At 38.7% G+C, this 19,628-nt stretch overlaps 1 protein-coding gene across 3 annotated transcripts in view; it reads right to left on the bottom strand.

Moving 5' to 3' along the window:
* The window catches only part of pax7a (paired box 7a), a 76,166-nt gene extending 60,650 nt beyond the window's left edge, over positions 1-15,516 (bottom strand). Inside the window, exons 1-4 of one of the 3 annotated variants that reach the window (XM_061785881.1) lie at positions 15,123-15,516; positions 13,427-13,662; positions 11,767-11,911; positions 11,397-11,525 (exon numbers count right to left, since the gene is read on the bottom strand). In XM_061785881.1, the coding sequence (XP_061641865.1) occupies positions 11,397-11,525; positions 11,767-11,911; positions 13,427-13,662; positions 15,123-15,207 (595 nt within the window). In that variant the 5' untranslated portion in view covers positions 15,208-15,516. The remainder of the gene's footprint in view (positions 1-11,396; positions 11,526-11,766; positions 11,912-13,426; positions 13,663-15,122) is intronic. The other 2 variants (XM_061785882.1, XM_061785883.1) reach the window with 2 other exon arrangements.
* Between the last annotated feature and the right edge of the window lie 4,112 nt (positions 15,517-19,628).

Raw genomic sequence — 19,628 nt, 5'->3', positions numbered from 1 at the left:
TGAGTCCACTCGTGATGTACATGCCAACCAAATTTCATGTCGTGAAGTGAAACTGGCTTCTGGGGCTGAATTTTCAAAACAGTCTGGGGGTTGCACTACTGAGTATACATTACGCCGATAATTCTCTAAGTGTGGTAAGAGTACTCCCTCTAGTGGTACGTGAAAGAATCACTGAATTAAACTTTCGAACTGTGCATAATATTACAGTAGCTTTAACTTTTTTTTTAAATCCAGCAGAATAAAATTTGTTGAGTACAGTACAGTTCTATTTAAGTTTTAGGTGCAGTACATTTGCATTCAATCATTGAGAATTTTTTTTTTTTAAAACGACGCTACTGTATTTTCATATTGGTCATAATGGTGTTATTTCGAGAGCCATGTATTTTTGAGGTGGTACTTGATGTAAAATGTTTGAGAACCACTGTATTAGGCCTTAGCTTTATAACTACAATTTAGAAAAAGAGTAAAAAGTAACCTAAAATGACAGTTGTTGTCAGCTCCAATGATAGGATGCAATAAAGTGTAATTTTGGCTGTAAGCCATTAATCCTCTGTTACACCTTTAAACTATGTGGCCAAATTTAAAAGTCCTTAATAGGCATCTGCTTTAATTAATTTCATAGTCAATTAAAACAAGGCTCCACTCCCTGCATGCTGCCCTGTTTGCCTGCTGGCTGCCGGACAGCCGTAATTGATGTAATAGCCGGTAAAGCGCGCGAGAAAAGCTTCGAAATAAAAGCCCACTGTGGTCCAATTCAGCAACATCCCCCCGCCCCTCCTCCTCCTCCCTGCATTCCCCTCCACCATCTGACCCAAAAATGCCTTATTGGCTGCCCCCGGACCATGCCGCCTACTGTTTCCCACCAATGCTCCCAGCGCGCTTTAACACCCTAATTAGATGTGACAAGTTCAACGAGCCGGTTTCGCGGGAGGAAAAGCCGCTCAGGTTATGATTTCCGAGTCGGAGCCACAAGGGAACGTGTGGACAGCTGATTCCTGTCAGCCTCATTCATCTTCTCACAGCCAATTAAACATCAACGCTAACAAAGCGGGCGACGATTAAACGCCTCCGAGGAGGCGAGATGGAAGGCTTGGCGGCGGGGAAGCTGACTGAATCATACTGAGAGCTGTTTCTAATATTATGTCCTTCTCATGGGGCCTCAATACACTACCAAAAATGTTAGAAACACATCTCAGTGTGATGCAATCTGTGCAAACTAGTACCAAAATAACAAACATGCTGATAAATTAATAACTCTCTGACAGAGTCAATCAAAACTGCACATTATTATCTTTATAAAAGCAGAATGTTTGATTCAACTCTTTGCAGTGCATCACATTATATAATGCAAGTGCATGTTTATTATTGCATCAGCGGCCAATGCATCCATATCGATGCAGTATAAGGAGCATGTTACGACTGAGTCTACGGTCGATTAGTCAATTGATCGATTAAGAATTCATGTGGAATTGATAGGTGACGAATAAAAATGGCATGCACTTCTTGGCTGTGGCCAGAAGAGGCACTGTTTAATCAGTCTCAACGAGTCACCCACGCTAATTGTTACACCATTTAACGTTTATGTTTTAATACTTTTCAACTGTATGCGGGAAAAAAACACTAACATTAAAGTTATTATTTGTAATCCTTCTGTTATATTTAGGATCACATTGGCCAATTTTAAATTTTAAAACTCTTGAAAATTTGTTTCAAATATACAAAATAATTATACAACTTTTTGCTGGCTTCGTTATCTTTTTTTATTCTATATTTTTTCAATTTTATTTTTAATTTACATGCTATATTAAAATGACACGGGGGGGCTAAATGTCTCATTTACACACGCATTAGATTATATTTCATCTAGATTGTCCAATATTCACACACACACAAAAAATAATGGCGTTACGGTGCATTTTTATTTTATTTTTTGCAGTGGATCACCTTTTGGTGTGACAAACAAACGAATTGATTGTTGCGATTTCTGACAATTAATATTAAAGAGATTGAGGCAAAATAGAGTGCATGACTTGGCTGCAACTAGCAAAGGTGCTGTTATTCTCCAAATTTGCTGTCCAATGAAGAACATTCCATAAGGTTTCTTACATAGCATTCCTACAATGTCCTACAATCCTTAAAAAAAACATATATACATATACAACCCCAATTCCAATGAAGTTGGGACGTTGTGTTAAACATAAATAAAAACAGAATACAATGATTTGCAAATCATGTTCAACCTATATTTAATTGAATACACTACAAAGACAAGATATTTAATGTTCAAACTGATAAACTTTATTGTTTTTAGCAAATAATCATTAACTTAAAATTTTATCGCTGCAACACGTTCCAAAAAAGTTGGGACAGGGTCATGTTTACCACTGTATTACATCACCTTTTCTTTTAACAACATTCAATAAACGATTGGGAACTGAGGACACTAATTGTTGAAGCTTTGTAGGTGGAATTCTTTCCCATTCTTGCTTGATGTACAGCTTCAGCTGTTCAACAGTCCGTGGTCTCCGTTGTCGTATTTTACGCTTCATAATGCACCACACATTTTCAATGGGAGACAGGTCTGGACTGCAGGCAGGCCAGCCTAGTACCCGCACTCTTTTACTACAAAGCCACGCTGTTGTAACACGTGCAGAATGTGGTTTGGCAATGTCTTGCTGAAATAAGCAGGGGCGTCCATGAAAAAGATGTTGCTTGGATGGCAGCATATGTTTCTCCAAAACCTGTATGTACCTTTCAGCATTAATGGTGCCTTCACAGATGTGTAAGTTACCCATGCCATTGGCACTAACACAGCCCCATAGCATCACAGATGCTGGCTTTTGAACTTTGCGTCCATAACAGTCCGGATGGTTCTTTTCCTCTTTGGCCCGGAGGACACGACGTCAACAATTTCCAAAAACAATGTGAAATGTGGGCTCATCGAACCAAAGAACACTTTTCCACTTTGCATCAGTCCATCTTAGATGAGCTCAGGCCCAGAGAAGCCGGCGGCGCTTCTGGGTGATGTTGATAAATGGCTTTTGCTTTGCATAGTAGAGTTTCAAGTTGCACTTACGGATGTAGCGCCGAACTGTATTTACTGACATTGGTTTTCTGAAGTGTTCCTGAGCCCATGCGGTGATATCCTTTACACATTGATGTTGGTTTTTGATGCAGTGCCGCCTGAGAAATCGAAGGTCAAGGGCATTCAATGTTGGTTTTCGGCCTTGCAGCTTACATGTAGGGATTTCTCCAGATTCTCTGAACCTTTTGATGATATTATGGACCGTAGATGATGAAAAATCCCTAAATTCCTTGCAATTGTACATTGAGGAACATTGTCCTTAAACTGTTCAATTATTTTCTCAAGCACTTGTTCACAAAGAGGTGAACCTCACTGCATCTTAGCTTGTGAATGACTGAGCAATTCAGGGAAGCTCCTTTATACCCAATCATGGCACCCACCTGTTCCCAATTAGCCTGTTCACCTGTGGGATGTTCCAAACAGGTGTTTGATGAGCATTCCTCAACTTTCTCAGTATTTTTTGCCACCTGTCCCAGCTTTTTTGGAACGTGTTGCAGCCATAAAATTCTAAGTTAATGATAATATGCTAAAAACAATAAAGTTTAGCAGGTTGAATATTAAATATCTTGTCTTTGTAGTGTATTCAATTAAATATAGGTTGAACATGATTTGCAAATCATTGTATTCTGTTTTTATTTGTTTAAGACAACGTCCTAACTTCATTGGAATTGGGGTTGTATATATTATTAAAGATGTGCAGAAACCATTTCTACTATCAGAAATATTAAAATAGGTGCTATTGATTAAAGTAGTTTGCTGCCTCAAGAACGACAACACACTATATTTATATACGTTGCATTTAATGTTTGACAGTGAATAAACTGAATTTTTTGGCTTTGAAAACGTATTTTGAAAAACAATTGATTTTCCACATTTGGTGCCCAAATGATACACTCAAAAGTGTCACCAGAGGGAATAATTACAATTTGCAATATACTTTTAACATGTTTATCAACATGTAGGAACGCAGGGCAGCATGGCGACCTGGTGATTAGCACGTCTCCCCGACAGTTCTGAGGTTGTTGGTTTGAAGCTCGCCGGAGGCCTTCTTACATGTTTTGCATTTGCATGTTTTTCTGGGTATGCCAGATTCCGCCCACATTCCAAAACATGCTTCTTGCTTTCAATGAAGATTCTAAATTGTTCACAGGTGTAAACATGACTTGTTGTTTGCCTATATTTGCCCAGCGATTGGCTGGCGACCAGTCCAGGGTGTCCCCTGCATCTCAATCAAAGTCAGCTGGAATAGGCTCCAGCTCACCTGTGACCCTAATGAGGACAAATGTTACTGAAGATGTTTGGAGTAAAGCGGGAAGTTCGTCTTGTATATTGGGAAAATGGGAAAGGAAATCAAACCCAGACCCTAATGAAAGACGGCCTATGTTGTTTTGGTGACAGGAAACCTGGAGGGGGTGTCACTTCCTGTTTAATTTGTCTCACATTGCGTGAAGACCCCAAGCCGGGCCGGAGTGTGCGTATTGAATTCCCGATGGTAAATAAAATGACGTTCAACATCACAGCCTGGCGACGTCCTGCACAAACGTGTTACGTCGTGCTCTTCTGGAGCAGGAAGTATTAACCTTCAAGCGCTTCCCGACAATGTACGATCACGAGCCACCTCCCCTCCCCGTCGACAAGGGGAGAAATTGAATCCCTTTAAGTTATTAAGCAGGAAAGGATTATAAAAGGCTCTTTATAGAAATGAGCTAGAAATCCCCATGTCTTCCTCTGTGTACACTTTTTAAATTTCCCACAAGAAGCCAGGGAGGGAAGATTGGCCCTTTTCAAGAGGAGAAACCACAAGAGATGGGGGGGAGACCTTTTTTCTTCTTCTTCTAGTCGTCGTCCCACATGCTAAGCGCGCCACTTTAATTAATAGACAGCCTTGAGAGGTATCACTGTCAGCCGGGATAATGGCGACAGAGTGTTTGTGCCCCCATGAATATTTGTGATGTGATCAAAGTCAAATGGCAGCGCAGAAGGAATCTAAGCCTGCTCCCCCCCCCCCCCCCCCCCCTTTTTATTTATTTTTTAGATATATTTCTGTCGACGCTTAAGCCGCTGACACTGAAATGTCACTCCGGGTTCGGTGTGCCCGTGCCCCCACCCCCATCTCGCTGCAGCTCTTTTCGTTTTTATGTGTTATGGACCCAACGTGCTGTCACTTTTTCCAAAACAATGTTGTTGAAGCTGTCATTACACATATGTTGCTGTCGACACAAAATAAAATTAACATCAACTCAATCATATACTCAGTTTTCTGACAAAAATATGATGCAATCGTATAATAAATGTTGATTATCATTATATGTGATGAGCATTTGTCGGCTTTTTGCCCAAACACTGAGGCTTTATTTGGTTTAAGAATCACACAGTGGCCCGAATTAAATGCATTCGTGGACCCTTTATTGGGCGACGTGCCCTATATTTTTTTAGTTCACTTATTGAGACAATACATGTATTGAACCTTTTTCCACATCAATCATATTTGAACTGCCTGTAAGAGTTAAACAATGAGCAGAAATGTAGCTATGAAGGATGCCTTGTTTAATATATATTGTGTGCATTTTTTTTTTACGTAGTGCACATTCTACATGTGAATTTCAAGCTGAAATGAGAGACACACTGGCCAGACTATCGTCTTTTTTTTTACTTTAGTTTGTACAAACATAAACTCAACATATGCATAATAACTGGACACTTGATTAGGTTTACCTAAGGAAAATTGTGAAAATGACTATCATAGTGCTCAATTCTGATTGATATTGTCATCGTGGAATTAATAATAATTAACATCATGATTAGGATATGCTATTATTATTACTTAAGCAGTATGTTTATTGCGGTGGGTGCAGTTTTATGTGAGAAAAATAAATCAATCAATCAATAAATAAAATCATTGCCCTTCTGTGTGGTTGGATACCTTATTTACTTACATGAGAGGGACAAAAAATATACAGGTGCATCTGAATAAATTCAAATATAGTTGAAAACTTCATTTCAGAGGTTGACTTCAAAAAGTGAAACTATACATTCACTATATACATTCACTATACTCATGGAATAACATATTTGATGATTCAATTCTTTATGATGGTAGTTTACAGCTAACGAAACCCCAAAAATCACCAATTTAAGAAATGTGAATATTACCTAAAACAATAAAAATTATGAACTACTGGAATAAATGCATTTTTTTCCTCCCATAGAATTTGAGATGCACCTACGGTAGATTCAGTATGTCAAGTAAATAAAATGAATAACAAAAAGAATGTAGAAAAATTTAATTAACATGAAACAAAGTCTAAAAAAAAATAAAGATGCATCAGAGGTTGTTTGGGGTTCTTTAGAAAGGTGATAGTTCTATCGAGCACCCATAATTCTGTATAGCCCCATGGAGTGCTTTACAAAATGCATTAGGATTAATATTGGTTCTCATTTGGTGCTCCATAAACCACTGGATAATGGTTGGTTCATAGAATCACTAAGAATGGGTGCCAGAACCACATTTGGGTACTATGTAGAACATTTTTTTATAGAGTGAATTCAATACATTTAACATATCACTTAAAAATGTATATAATATACCAGAAATAACCATTTTAAATTTTTTAAAATGGAAACTTTGAATAAACAGCTTCCTGACAGTGTCAAATCTTAAATACTGGACGGTGCAGGTAAACCTTTTATTCTTAATTATGATGATGATGATGATGATGATGATGATGATGAATGGGTGGAGTGTGCGGTGCACGGCGCGATGTAAATTCCAGTGCGAAGTGTCTCGAGTGTCTGCGGGGACGGGGGAGGTTAATCCGAGTTTAATGCAGTGAAGCGCGGCGCGGGGTCTGCGCTCTGATGGGTATGTTATCTCTGCCCACCATTTGGGTGCTCTCCCCTTCTCCGTTCCCAGCCAAGCCAAATAGCTCGCGCGGATGGAGTTGTGCACTCTCTCTTTCTTTCTCTCTCTCTCCTCCGCGCCCGAGGAAAGAAAACGTTATTAATAGCTAAATAACTCGCCCATACTTTCACTGAATCTCTCTCACACACTGTTCCAGATGGATTTGTTTGAAGTGTGATCCAGCACCCCCACCCCACCCCCCAAAACCTCTGCATGTGCCCCCCCCCCCCCCCCCTCCCATCACCCATTCAATCAGCGAAGCTTGACAGCCGAAATATAGCCACCATACATTTATTAAGGAGAAGTTCGTAACGGCCTTTTTTTTTTTTTTTTGCACACTTTTCAGACAAATGCTCATTTGTACGTAAAAGGACGACCAGCGATCCAAAAATATTTTGTGTGTGCACCCGAGTTACATTGAAACCAAGCTCGTGTGCCGCCCCCCACCCCTCCCCTCGCACCTTTCTGTCACTTCTCCTCCCTCAAACTGGGAAATAATCCCACCTGGCATCTGTTTAATTAGACTGAGGACCTCTGCTAATCCCGCGATTTGCTCAAGTGTCCATCGCCTGTCGCCGCGTGCGTCACTCGAATGTGTGGCAGATGTGCATCATGCAAAAGAAAAGAAAGACAAAGAAAAAAATCAAAAAAGAAAAAGTGGCGCCTCAATGATAAATGGCTGCACGGCAATATAATATCATACAATACAGTACAAAAATACATTATTTATCATATTTATTCTCATTTAATTTTGTTATTTCATTTTTTATTCATCTTGATTTTATTTTTCAACCTACATTTTATAAACATTGTAGGGTACACTTTTTTAACCAATATCTTTATATAAAAAAAAAAGAGGGGGGTAAAGTATAATAATCTGCACGGAGTTAAATTTGTTTTTTTTTAATAATTTATAATATATAATATATATATATATATATATACATACACACAACTACTGTAGTTGTTAGTGCTATGAATCAGACAGATACAGGATATTTGGGTGAATGTTTTTGTTACCATATTGTGCATGGCAAAGTAATAAAGTTAAATACAAATTGTTAGATATTTTAATATAAAATATGATCGAACCAAGCCAATAAATGAACACGTTCTAATAATAAAAATAATAATAATAATACGTTGTTTTTTTTTTTTTTTACATTCATTGAAATGTTATTTGTTCTTATTTCTTATTTTATTCATTTTATTGAATTTTTCAGTGTACAGCGAGAGTAATTATTTTTGCCCCCCCCCCCAAAAAAAAAAATAAGGTAAAAATTAATAATTTTCAAACACTTACATTTGTTTTATTAAAATTTCACATCCCAAATTTTGTGATCTAAATTTATTTATCATTACCATGCATAAGACTTTTTGGTTTCATTCTTTTCTTATCATGATAAAAACAATGAAAAAATAGAAACAGTACCATTAACCCATTTTCAAGTAGTGACATTCTTAAAATCTACATTTCACCTTTTGTTATCAATACTGTACTATGGTGCTAAAAATAAGACTGAAATAATAATTTTATTACATATATTTGGGTGCATTTTTTTACCATGATGAAAACATTGGGGGGAAATAAAATAGGATATTATTTTAAAAATATTTAAACTAAAAAAAAAAAAAAAACAGGCCAACACCTCTGCTTTGTGTTTCTCAACATTATGACTTGTTCGCTGGATAAAATATCCATTGTTTCTATTCATGCTTAATGTTATTATTATTTCTTTAAATTACATTTTACAAAATGCCTCAAGCCTATAATAATAATAATAATAATAAAACAAGCTTTGGGCCCCCCAGCCACATTTTGGACACCAATGCTTGACACCTTCTGATCTCTCTTTTTTTTTTTAAAAAAGAAAGAAAAAGACATGACTGTAATATGGCTTGAACACACATTTTTTAATGAACTACAGATTAGAGCTGGTTTAAATCCGTGATGTAACCTCGAAAATACGCACAATAAACAAGTAGATAAATAAATAAGAAGGATTTAAAATTAGGATACGCCAGAAAAAAAATAAAAAGGAGAGAGAGAGAGTGTGATGAGGAAAAAAAAAAAAAACTCATGAATTTTTCCGCCCTGCAGGGCGAGCCACGATGTGAGCTCGGCTCTGAGATGAAAGTGAAAAGAAATAAAAGGCTCCGTTTAATCTGCTTTAAAAGCCCTCTTCTCTCTGCAGCACGGAGAAGGAAGCGACGAAGGACGCAAGGAAGGAGGGAAGGGGGCTGCATGCATGCGCCGCGCACTGCGCCGAGACTGAGCCGCTGATTGGGGATAAATACGTTCGGGAGCGTGCCTGCGAGCTATTACACCCGGTGTGAACACGTTGTCACCTATTCAGGCGATCCTAGTCTCCGCTGCTCCCCGCTAATAAGTATTAACGTGATTAGTATTAGTCAAAGCCATCCGGATGGCGCTCGTCTTCGAAAAAAAGAAAAAAGAAAGAAAGAAAAAAAAGCCATTACGCACACTCTTGCCTGCTTTTTATAGCGACGTAATTCTCTCCCCCGGTTTAAAAACACAAGCACCATGCATGGGGACAAACGTCGCAGCAAGCAAAGGGAATTGTGGGATGTTTGTTGAAATCACTGTAGGAAAATGATACAAGCAGAAAGCGTGGACACTCTGGAGCAGAATGGTGACATTTTCCTTGTAAAGCGTGGCGTGGCAAAGCAAGAAAAACAATTCAAAACATTTTTTTTTAAATCGATAGAGCGTTTTTTCACGCTATCAACTGATTCCACTCCAAAGGGCCATTATATGAAATTACAAAACTATCTAACAGCGGGGCGTACTGAATAATTCATCTCCTTTTTGTATGTGTCCCTCTTGCCCTTTTGTCCAAAATGTTCTCTCTTTTCTCGCATTTGTTTGAATGAGAATGGACGACGTGCTCGTGCAAGCTCTGCTTTCCACGAGTTTGTTTTTCTGGCTCCATGGTAGTATTTATTTTTATTTGTATATATATTTAAAAAAAAAAAAAAAGGGTGTTTATTGGGATTCATCTTCAAGTTTAAAAGGGGAGTGTCGCTGCCTTTGTTATTATTTGATTTGATCCAAATCCAATCTCCAAACGCAAAGGATCCAAGGTGCACATCGTAGGTCATGTTTGGTGGACGTAATTACGCAGGAGTGACTAGGGAAATTGTCTTTTAAAAAAATACAAAATACAAAGATTTTGACGCCAGAAAATAATTTTATTGCATTGAAAGATTTTAGTAGCAATTTCAAATATGTATTATACCTTTGTCTAATTTGTATTTATTATTCTATTTATTATTATCGCTTCCATTTGATCAACGTTTGTTATGACATGTAATTGTATTGCTTATTTTCATTTACATTACCAATACAGTACTTTTCCCTAATGAAGTGCAATTTTGTAAATTGAATCCCTATGCGCATATGGTCCAAGTTCAAATGGGGTTGCGTATTGACGCACAACTTGACCAAGACACCCGGTATAAATAATTTTAAAAAAGTAAAAAAAAATGATATTCATTGTCATTTTCCATACAATACCTTTTTTTTACTAATAGGTATTTTAAATAGGTTAATTTAATTATAATTCCCGTGTGCATATTGTCCAGGTCCAAATTTTGGGTGTTTTCTTAATTACGCACGAGTGACCTAGAAAATCGGTCTAAATAATTGAAAATGTTTTAAAAAAAAATAAGAATAAATGTAAAAAAAAGTCACCATACATTTATTTTACTGTTCTTGTCAGTGGTGTTTTAATACTTATATTTGCAATTAATATAATAATGTATATAAGTAATACAATGTTTTTTTTTAAATAATACAAAATTACTATAATGCAGTGCAGTACTTCTCTCCACCGATTTGCTGTGATAACTCTCCCCTCCGTCCCACCTTAAATTCCCCCCTCCAAAATAAATACGTGCCTCGAAAGTGCATCTGAAAGCAAACTAGAGAAAAATCCACACACTGATTTCCACTCCGACGTAACAAGTGGTGAAAATGTGACCGTGAGTGAGGTGGGTCAGCATTCGTTTTAGGTGTGTGTGTGTGTGTGTGTCTGTGTGTGCGTGCGTGTGTGTGGTGGTTGGGGGGGGGGGCTTTTATTTATTTATTTATTTATTTATTTATTTATTTTTAATTTCCAAAGCAGCCCACCGCGAATGAATGGCTGAACGTGTGAATGAATGAGACGCAATTGGCCAACACAAATTAATTCTCTGCCGCTAAATACCTTCCTGCCAAGGCTCTGGTAAATCATGGAAGGAATCGTGTCCCAAGAGGACGCCTCGGAGGAAGTGCATTTGGAAATATTTGGGGGAAATCTTTACATCCTGCTTACAGAAAGCCACGGAGGAGGCTGACAAGACATGCAAGTGAGAAGCCATTAAGGGCCCATAAGGTTGCTAACTTACATTTATCACCGAGGATGCCATCGATGCTATGCTTTGTTTTCTTTTCTCCGTCTTCATCCTTCTTATCACAGTCATCCTCGTCATCTTTTTTGCCAAATCGGGCCCTCAAAACGCGGCTGATGGAGCTCACTAATGGCAACAAGAAGGTAAATGGGTGATTAGCCCTTAAAACCCATAACACAACCATATAATCTCATTTGAAGAAGGACACTGCATAAAAGTAAAGCATATTTTGCACTCCTCTTTGTGTGTGTGTGTGTGTGTGTGTGTGTGTGTGTGTGTAAAAGTCAAATAATGACGACATGTGATGGTGCACTTGTCGGCTCCTACTGTATATGATAAGGTTATTAAAAGAAGAATTGCAGCTTACCAGATGAAGCCTCACCTGAAGGAACTGTGCTTCTGTCGCACACCCCGTCCTTCAGCAGCTTATCCCGGATCTCCCAGCTGAACATGCCCGGGTTCTCTCGCTTGTACTCCTCGATCCTCTTCTCCACGTCGGGAGTGGCCACCTGCTGCAAGTTGCACGGAAACATAGCGGTGGGGGGGTGAGGAAGGTGGGTGGGGGGCGACGGGGGGGGGGGGGGGGGGGGGTCAGCATTTTAATTGGAGGAACTTTTTGGGTGGGGGATATTGAATTGATTTCATTGGTGTAGGGTCAAAAAAATAAATATTAATAACTTTAAAAAGGAGTTGCAATGCAACTTTCACTCATCTTTTCTCGTGCGAATAAAGAATTGTAATTTATTACAATATAAGAAAATATGCATACATGCTTACTAGAAATGTCTTAAAGTCGACTGATACAGCCTTTATTGGCTAATGGCTGTTATAATTCAATTGTGCTTGTGTCCCCAATGTCATTTTATTTATTTTCATTATGACCGTTATGACAGCGATATTTAATCAAATGCATTTTTATTTTGAAAATACAAAAAAAAAGATAGAGGTACTCATAACGTCAATTAAAGAGGAAGTCAAACTAATACAATAATGAAAAACACTATAATCAGCATGATGCACTATTTGCTTATGCAGGTGTACCTCATTTTATTACCAGTGAATACATATGCCCATTAATATATATATATATATATTTTTTAATTATTATTATTATTAGAAAAATGCACATTCGGGACGAATAATTCACTAGCATGCTCCAAAGAAACTAAAACAATGATTAACTATCATGACACACGTTGCAGTAAATAAAACTCTTGCATTAGATCTGTTGTGCAAGTGTACCTAATGTTATGGACAGTGACTATATAAATGCTCGTTATTATGTTTGGATTGATATCAATTGATATTTAGGACGAATAAAAAAAAAACGAGCCTGCATGATGGAAAGGATGCAATAATAGTCATAATGTCAGGGATTCCAGTATGCTATTGGAGTGTGCAGGTGTACCTAATGTTATGTCCAGTGAATATATGTTTCTACTTATGAATATTTGTTTATGATAAAACTCCATATTCAGGACGAATAAAATGGCACGAAGGAACGAATGTAATGTTAGTTATTGGATACCAATGGACTGTACAGGTGTACCTAATGGTATGACCTGTCTCGATTTAAATGTAACACGTTAAGAAAATGAAAAGTCAAATCTGTGGAAATTATTACAAAATGAGTCGACGACATGTCATTTTTTTGGGGGTGGGGGGGGGGGGGCATTCAATACCCACATAGGCACCAGTAGTTGCACGAATAATACATCAATAAAAATAGAGACCCCGCGACCCTAGTGAGGATAAGCTGTCCAGAAAATGGATGGATGGATAAAAGGAAAGACTTAGCGGACACATGACAATTCATATTTTCATGATTAATTATATAAATGCATATCCGTGACGAATAAATAACTATATGATCATGTATGTAATGTGAATTCTAGTCATAATGTTGATTGTATTGTATTATTGAAGTGTGCAGGTGTGCCTAATATTGTGACCGCAGATTGCATGCATTCCTGGCTGTATGACATCGGATCGTCGTCGCCCACCCTCCCCCCACCTCGGGCACTTACCCTGGGCTTGCTGCCTCCGATGGCCCCCGGGCGAATGGAGCCGGTCTCCTGGTAGCGGCAGAGGATCTTGGACACGCAGCCGTGCGAGACGCGCAGTTGTCGCGAGATGACGCACGGCCGGATGCCGTGGTGGGCCATCTCCACGATCTTGTGGCGGATGTGGTTGGGCAGGGGCCTCCCGTTGATGAACACGCCGCCCAGCTGGTTGACCCGGCCCTGGCCCAGCGGGGTGGACACTGCGTGCACGGCAACACGTACAAGTCAACACCACACAAACAAAACAACTCCCTGCGCTTCTTTTTTTTTAATGATTATTCTTATTATTTGGTGCACAGATTCAGCGTGTCACGCAACATGCATGCACCCAGCCCACTCCACGCGCGCCAATTCCACGACTGGAGAGCCGCTGAAGAGGCTGACACTTTGCCACCTTGATTATTCCTAGTCATGCTGTCCAAATATTGATGTGATCCTCCAACGTCTCTGGCGTGGCTTATTTACCATTTGCTGCAGCGGCCCTCTCGAGCAAATCCACGGACAACTTGCAAAGCCAGGCGCGCGCGCGCGCGAGTGTGTGGATGTACGTGCGTGCGTGCGTGCGTGCGTGTGTGTTTTCCTTCCCCACTTGAGCACGAACGGGGCCCTAATGGGAAAACGGTTGCCATAAATGCATGCAAATACAAAAAGTGGTCTTCAAACTCATCCTCCTCATCATCCCACAGCAGGCGTGCACGTGCTCCAGACAGCTCGAGTGTGCGTGGGGACTTGTCGCCAAATTAACAATTAGATTGCCTCTTTTGGCGGCTCGGAGCAGTAAATGTGTGTCTTTTATTTCAACAGACACTTGTGCTTTCGTTAATAATCGTTAAAAGATATATAATAGGTCCACAACTGGGGGAAAAAAAAACAAACAAACAAAAAACAAGCAAAAAACCAAACACAAAAAAAATGCCCATTTGTGCTCAGTTAAAATGTCTATTTTTGGACCAAATTGGTGAGCATTAAAGGAAATAATGCAAAACATAGTTGTTTTTTTTAAATATTAAAAAGACCGATGCAATATAAAGAATACTTTCATTAAATAATAGTTAAAAACTCGTGACCTTCATGGAAAAAAACACAAACAACTTTGATATGTACAGAAAACGCTCATATGTGATCCCCTACGCCAAATCAATATGAACATTACAGGAAATAATACATGTAACCGATCTATATTACGAGTAAGCTGGATTTTACTTTTTAAAATATGAACAAAAAATAACTAAATACATATAGCATTCCTTTGCAAAACGTACTAATATTTTAAAAGCTTCAGGCTCATGCAAAACAACAATAGCAACTCATAGGTAGAGTACAGATCAGGCCCATTTTATGGTCACCTAAAATTTATTACAAATATTTTAAAAATGATATCAGCATTAAGGCAAATAACCCATTCAATTGATTTGGTTTTGAAATGCTTTGGTTAAATAAACAAATATGTATTGTAATGTGCTTGGTTTTTATTTTAATCACTATAAATAAAAAAATGTGTAGCCTTCATTTATGTGGCCAACATAGTTTAAATATAAATACATATATGTATATTTATAGTAGTTTGTTTCCTTTTTTAAATTTTACTATTATTAACTACAAACAAATGACCTTTATAAACATACAAAAAAAAAAAAAAAAAGTATCCTTGTCCACTCACCTTCCAGGGGGAAGCCGGTTCGTGGGTAGTTCTGTCCGTGCGTGGGGCGCACCATCCGAGGCACTGTTCCGGGTAAAGTAGCCATCCTGCAGCTACTTGGTCAGCACCGCCACCACCACAGAAAACAAAACAAGATGAAGAGGAATCGAAGCTGCTCTCACAAGGTCCAAAATGCAGGGAATGTCTTAGTGGGGGGGTTAAAAAAATAGTGAAAAATATGCAGCGAAATTCCAATTCCAGATGGATAAATTGGACGAGGTTCACATAAGAGAAGGGAGGGGAGTAATAATTAAAAATGACAGCAAGGGTATATTTCAACAAGAATAATGAGTCAAGTAGGCAATTGGGAGTTGGCAAAAAAAAAAAAAACAGGCACTGTTGTCCCCTTGGTACATTTGGCGTGAGTGTAATGTGTGCTGGCTGCGTGGAAGTAGTTGAAGGGGGCAACTTTGGTGCACACGTCGTGGGAGGAGACAGCCGCGCGCTCCCATAGGCTCTCGTGGCCTTCTCCTTTCGCACTCAAAGCGAGTGGGCTCAGCCTGCAGCCCCGGCAACCAATCAACGGGCCGAGTTGGACTTTTTGAGACACTGCCGCTGCCACCACCACCACCATCATCATCACCATCATCATCATCATCATCATCATCATCTTCATCATCGCGAGCAGCCTCCTCATCCTCCATCACAAAAGCCTGCACACAAGAAGCAACTCTTAGCAAATTAAGGCTTTATTTCTAAATGTCTGCTGCCATGACACTTAAACATATGAATGCATATGGGAAAAAAAATCAATTATTGTCCTAAAATCTATTAAATTGAAAAAAAAAAAAAAAACAGCAAAAAACCAGCAACAACCAAATGTATTTTATGTGGAATTTAATTGGGCAAATGTAATTGAACCGGAAAATGGCAAAAATATTTACCACCATGTGCAAGATCCAGGAAATTAAATGACGACTGCCACCAACTAAATGTAAGAATACAAAAGTTGAAAAATGAAAAGCTTTATTTAAAAAATAAATAAAGCACAGAATGAAATAAGTAATTGTGCTATTTTATCTGTTACAAAGCAATGAATCCATAAAGGGCATACAATGTTGGGGGGGGGGGGGGGGTGTCAAGAGTAGGGTCTGCATTTTAGGCAAGGTCGAATTCAGCTTTTTAACCTATCAATTATTGAGTACAATTCGAAATGGAATTTTTTATTATATAAGGACACGCATAATTGCAACATTTTGGGAGCAGCTACTGAGGACAACGGGTTGACTTTCCCTGGAGAGTAATTGCTTAATAGTTCAGTGAAAAAAGGAAAAAAAATGTTGTACGTCACTATTTAGAGACACCGTGGCGTGTATGTGTGTGTGTGTGTGTGAGCGTGCGTCAATTGCCGTGCACTGGCACTGCTGGTGGTGGGCAAATTCCCACAAAACATTTTTAGCCGGCGACAATTAGAGGAGTGTGCTGGGGGTGAAATGGCGATTTCACATATGCAGATGCAGCGTGAGCCCCCTCCTGACCCGCCAAACTGTTGCCTTGTGGGGAGGGGCGGGGGCTTAAGCCAAGCATCAATCATGTGACAACCATACAACAGTGCTGTCATGGCCCGTTAATGTTGCTTTTACAAGGAGTCAACAGGCACATATTTTGAAACCAATAAAACGTATACTTCCAAAAAAAAAAAAAAGTTAAAAAAATACCGGCACATGCAAAAAAATACAACTATCAGGTTGATTTGCATACTTAGAGCAGCCATTTTTCACCTGTATATCACTACTAACAAATCTTTCTGCCGTAAAAGTGTTAAAAAACGAACCTCTCATGGTATTAAAATGTAAAAGCAATAATAAATGGTGTGCTCAGCATGATGTTGTGGCGTAAAGGCAGCGGGGAGGATTACTGCGTGTCTGGGAGTCTCTTCACATAAACACAGCTTACTTTCAAGTGTGCAGCCTCTGCTTATTATTTTATTATTAACGTCAGCTGAATGTTGCTTTTTCTATAGCATACTGAGCAACCAGGACAGAAATACTGTATGAGGAAATAATGAGTTCCATTTCAGGGTCTACGTTTGTGATCGCCCCGTCTTTATTACACTTTTGGCCATCATTTGAAATCTTCTGTGGGATAGCGAACATAATGATGATGAATAATAATAACAAAATGCCAAAGAAAAAGCAAACAAACACTCGTGGGATGAATCCTTGAGACCAGTGATTCCCAACCAACAGAATCCTTAAAAGTCCATGTAAAGGCACAATAAACATCTAAAATTTGACACACCACAGAACAGTGTGGTTAACAACCCTGCCAAATGTGAATTATTTTTTTAAAAAAGCGCAAAGTATGTAAAATTGCAAAGGCTTCAAAATTGTCAATAAAATCAAGCCATTCTCTCCGCTCTCAAATGCTGTGGGCGTGTCTACTGAATGTGTGAAACCACGCCCAACTTCAAAATAAATGCTACTTTGCCTAGCAACTGTCTTATGTCTACGCATCCCTACATGTTTGAGCTGCCAGCCTCCCGTGGCGAGCCAACTACGTCACAGGGCAGCTCAAGTTCTTGTATAGTGGGGGAGGGGCAACTCATGCCGGACAAAAAAAATGGTGAAAAAAAGTTCAACACTATTATATCACAGGTGTCAAACCCAAGGCACGGGGACCAGATCCGGCCCGCCTCATCATTTTATGCGGCCCGCAGGAGCAAATCATGTGCGTCAACTCCCATGATTCTTACTAAAATTTGTACCAAAATTTCAAATTGTCATATGTAATAAAAAAATAAGATATTTCAAGTATTTTTGTTTACCAAACCCCTATTTACAGTAACTTAAAAAATAGTTGAACAAACTTTTATCCTTGACTTCTCCATCAATTTATTGTGTTTTTGTCATAATATACCCAATGCCCAGTCTTTTCTTATCTTCAAACATGTATCATGTACTAAACAAATCTCTTTACAGGGTCTTTTAGATGCTCCCTGAGTTTAAGTCATGCCATTATTTTTCTATACAACCCCCTGTAATGTAATATTTGCGGGTTTACGGCAAGGCTTTTCTATCGATATTTATAGTTTCATAAGCAGGTTGAAAAAGGTGGACACAAAACTCTCTACCTTATGTTATTAAAGCCAGTGGGCCATAGAGTAGCCCAAGAGAGCACCATCCCATAGGTAAAAGCTCCAAAACATAAACCCATAAATGCTAATAATATATAATGATTAACATTTGCTTGGTCATATGTCTTTCCGGGCCCTCGAAGGACTGATTTTACATAATTGTCCAAAGCAAGAATTGGGAGTGTTTTTTTGTTTGTGTTTTTTTTCACCTCTTGAATTGAAACAGTCAACAAATTTGAACAGTTTGTATTCACAGTTCCTGGAATAACATGTTCAAATAATAATAAGGACTTTGAAAACAAAAAGAGGGTGCTAGTATTCACCTTTCAGTGACTAGAAAAAGAAGAGGAGGTGGGGAAAAAAACAGCATCCTTATTATAAATGTCACAGTTTGTTAGCAATGTTCCTTTTAAGCTTTCCTGTCACAAAAAGCCAACAGCTCATCAATTCTTCAAGCATTACTGAGGGTTGAAGTTTCTTGTAGTGGAATTGTGTCCACTAGTGGGCGACTGAGTTTCTTTTTTTCTTTTTCTTTTTCCCCTTCTTCTTCCTCCCTCACGAGAGCATGCAAACACTCTGCAATCTTATCTCCATCTTCAAACGCTTCCGTCTTCTTATTTGCGCCACGGTGAATTAGCAAAGTTTCTTTTTATGCTTGTAGGTGTCATGTTTTTATCTCCATATTGTTCAGCTACAAAGCAAAGGAGAAGAAAAGCACACCATGAAAAGATGTTGCCTGGCTTTGTTTAGTTTGTGAGCAGATAAAAAGAGAGGAGGGATTGTTTCAATTTCCTACGTGTCATACAAATGTAAAAAGGTAACCGCTGTTAATATGAAAATATTAAAAACAATAAATGGCGGACTCACCATGACGCATGGCAAAAGGAGGATTATTGCATGTGCTTTGGAGGGGATTCTTTTCACTTAAACACTTTAAGAGGTACATTCTATTCTCATTATTTGTATTAGTGTCGGCCTACTCTTGTTTAGCCATGTTGTACTTAGCAGCCAGGGGAGAAAAACTTTGCAATAATTATTTCAGAAAGAAGTAAAAGAAAACGCAATGACAACGACAACAAAAAATTGTCCCTTACTAATATTGTGACAGTAATTTAAAAATGACTTGGAATTATGCTTTTAGGCTAACTAGTTGTTGGAACACAGTACACAGGCTCCCTATTTAGCGAGGTGAATCCAGAAGGAGGCTGAGAAGTGACCACTAAACTAAAGTACAAAATAAAATTACAAATCAAAGGTATTCCAGCTGAGAACATGCAAACACCACGCAGGAGGGCCACACTCGAGGGCCTCAGCAGAGATTCAAACCCGGGATTTCTGGACTGTGAGGCAGACATGCTAAACACTAGTACACTGTTCTGGCAGGTCAGAAA

This window comes from Phyllopteryx taeniolatus, chromosome 9, assembly GCF_024500385.1.
Source record: "Phyllopteryx taeniolatus isolate TA_2022b chromosome 9, UOR_Ptae_1.2, whole genome shotgun sequence".
Lineage (NCBI taxonomy): Eukaryota > Metazoa > Chordata > Actinopteri > Syngnathiformes > Syngnathidae > Phyllopteryx > Phyllopteryx taeniolatus.
Note: the sequence above shows the minus strand (reverse complement) of the source record. Positions and strands in the feature narration are given on the sequence as shown.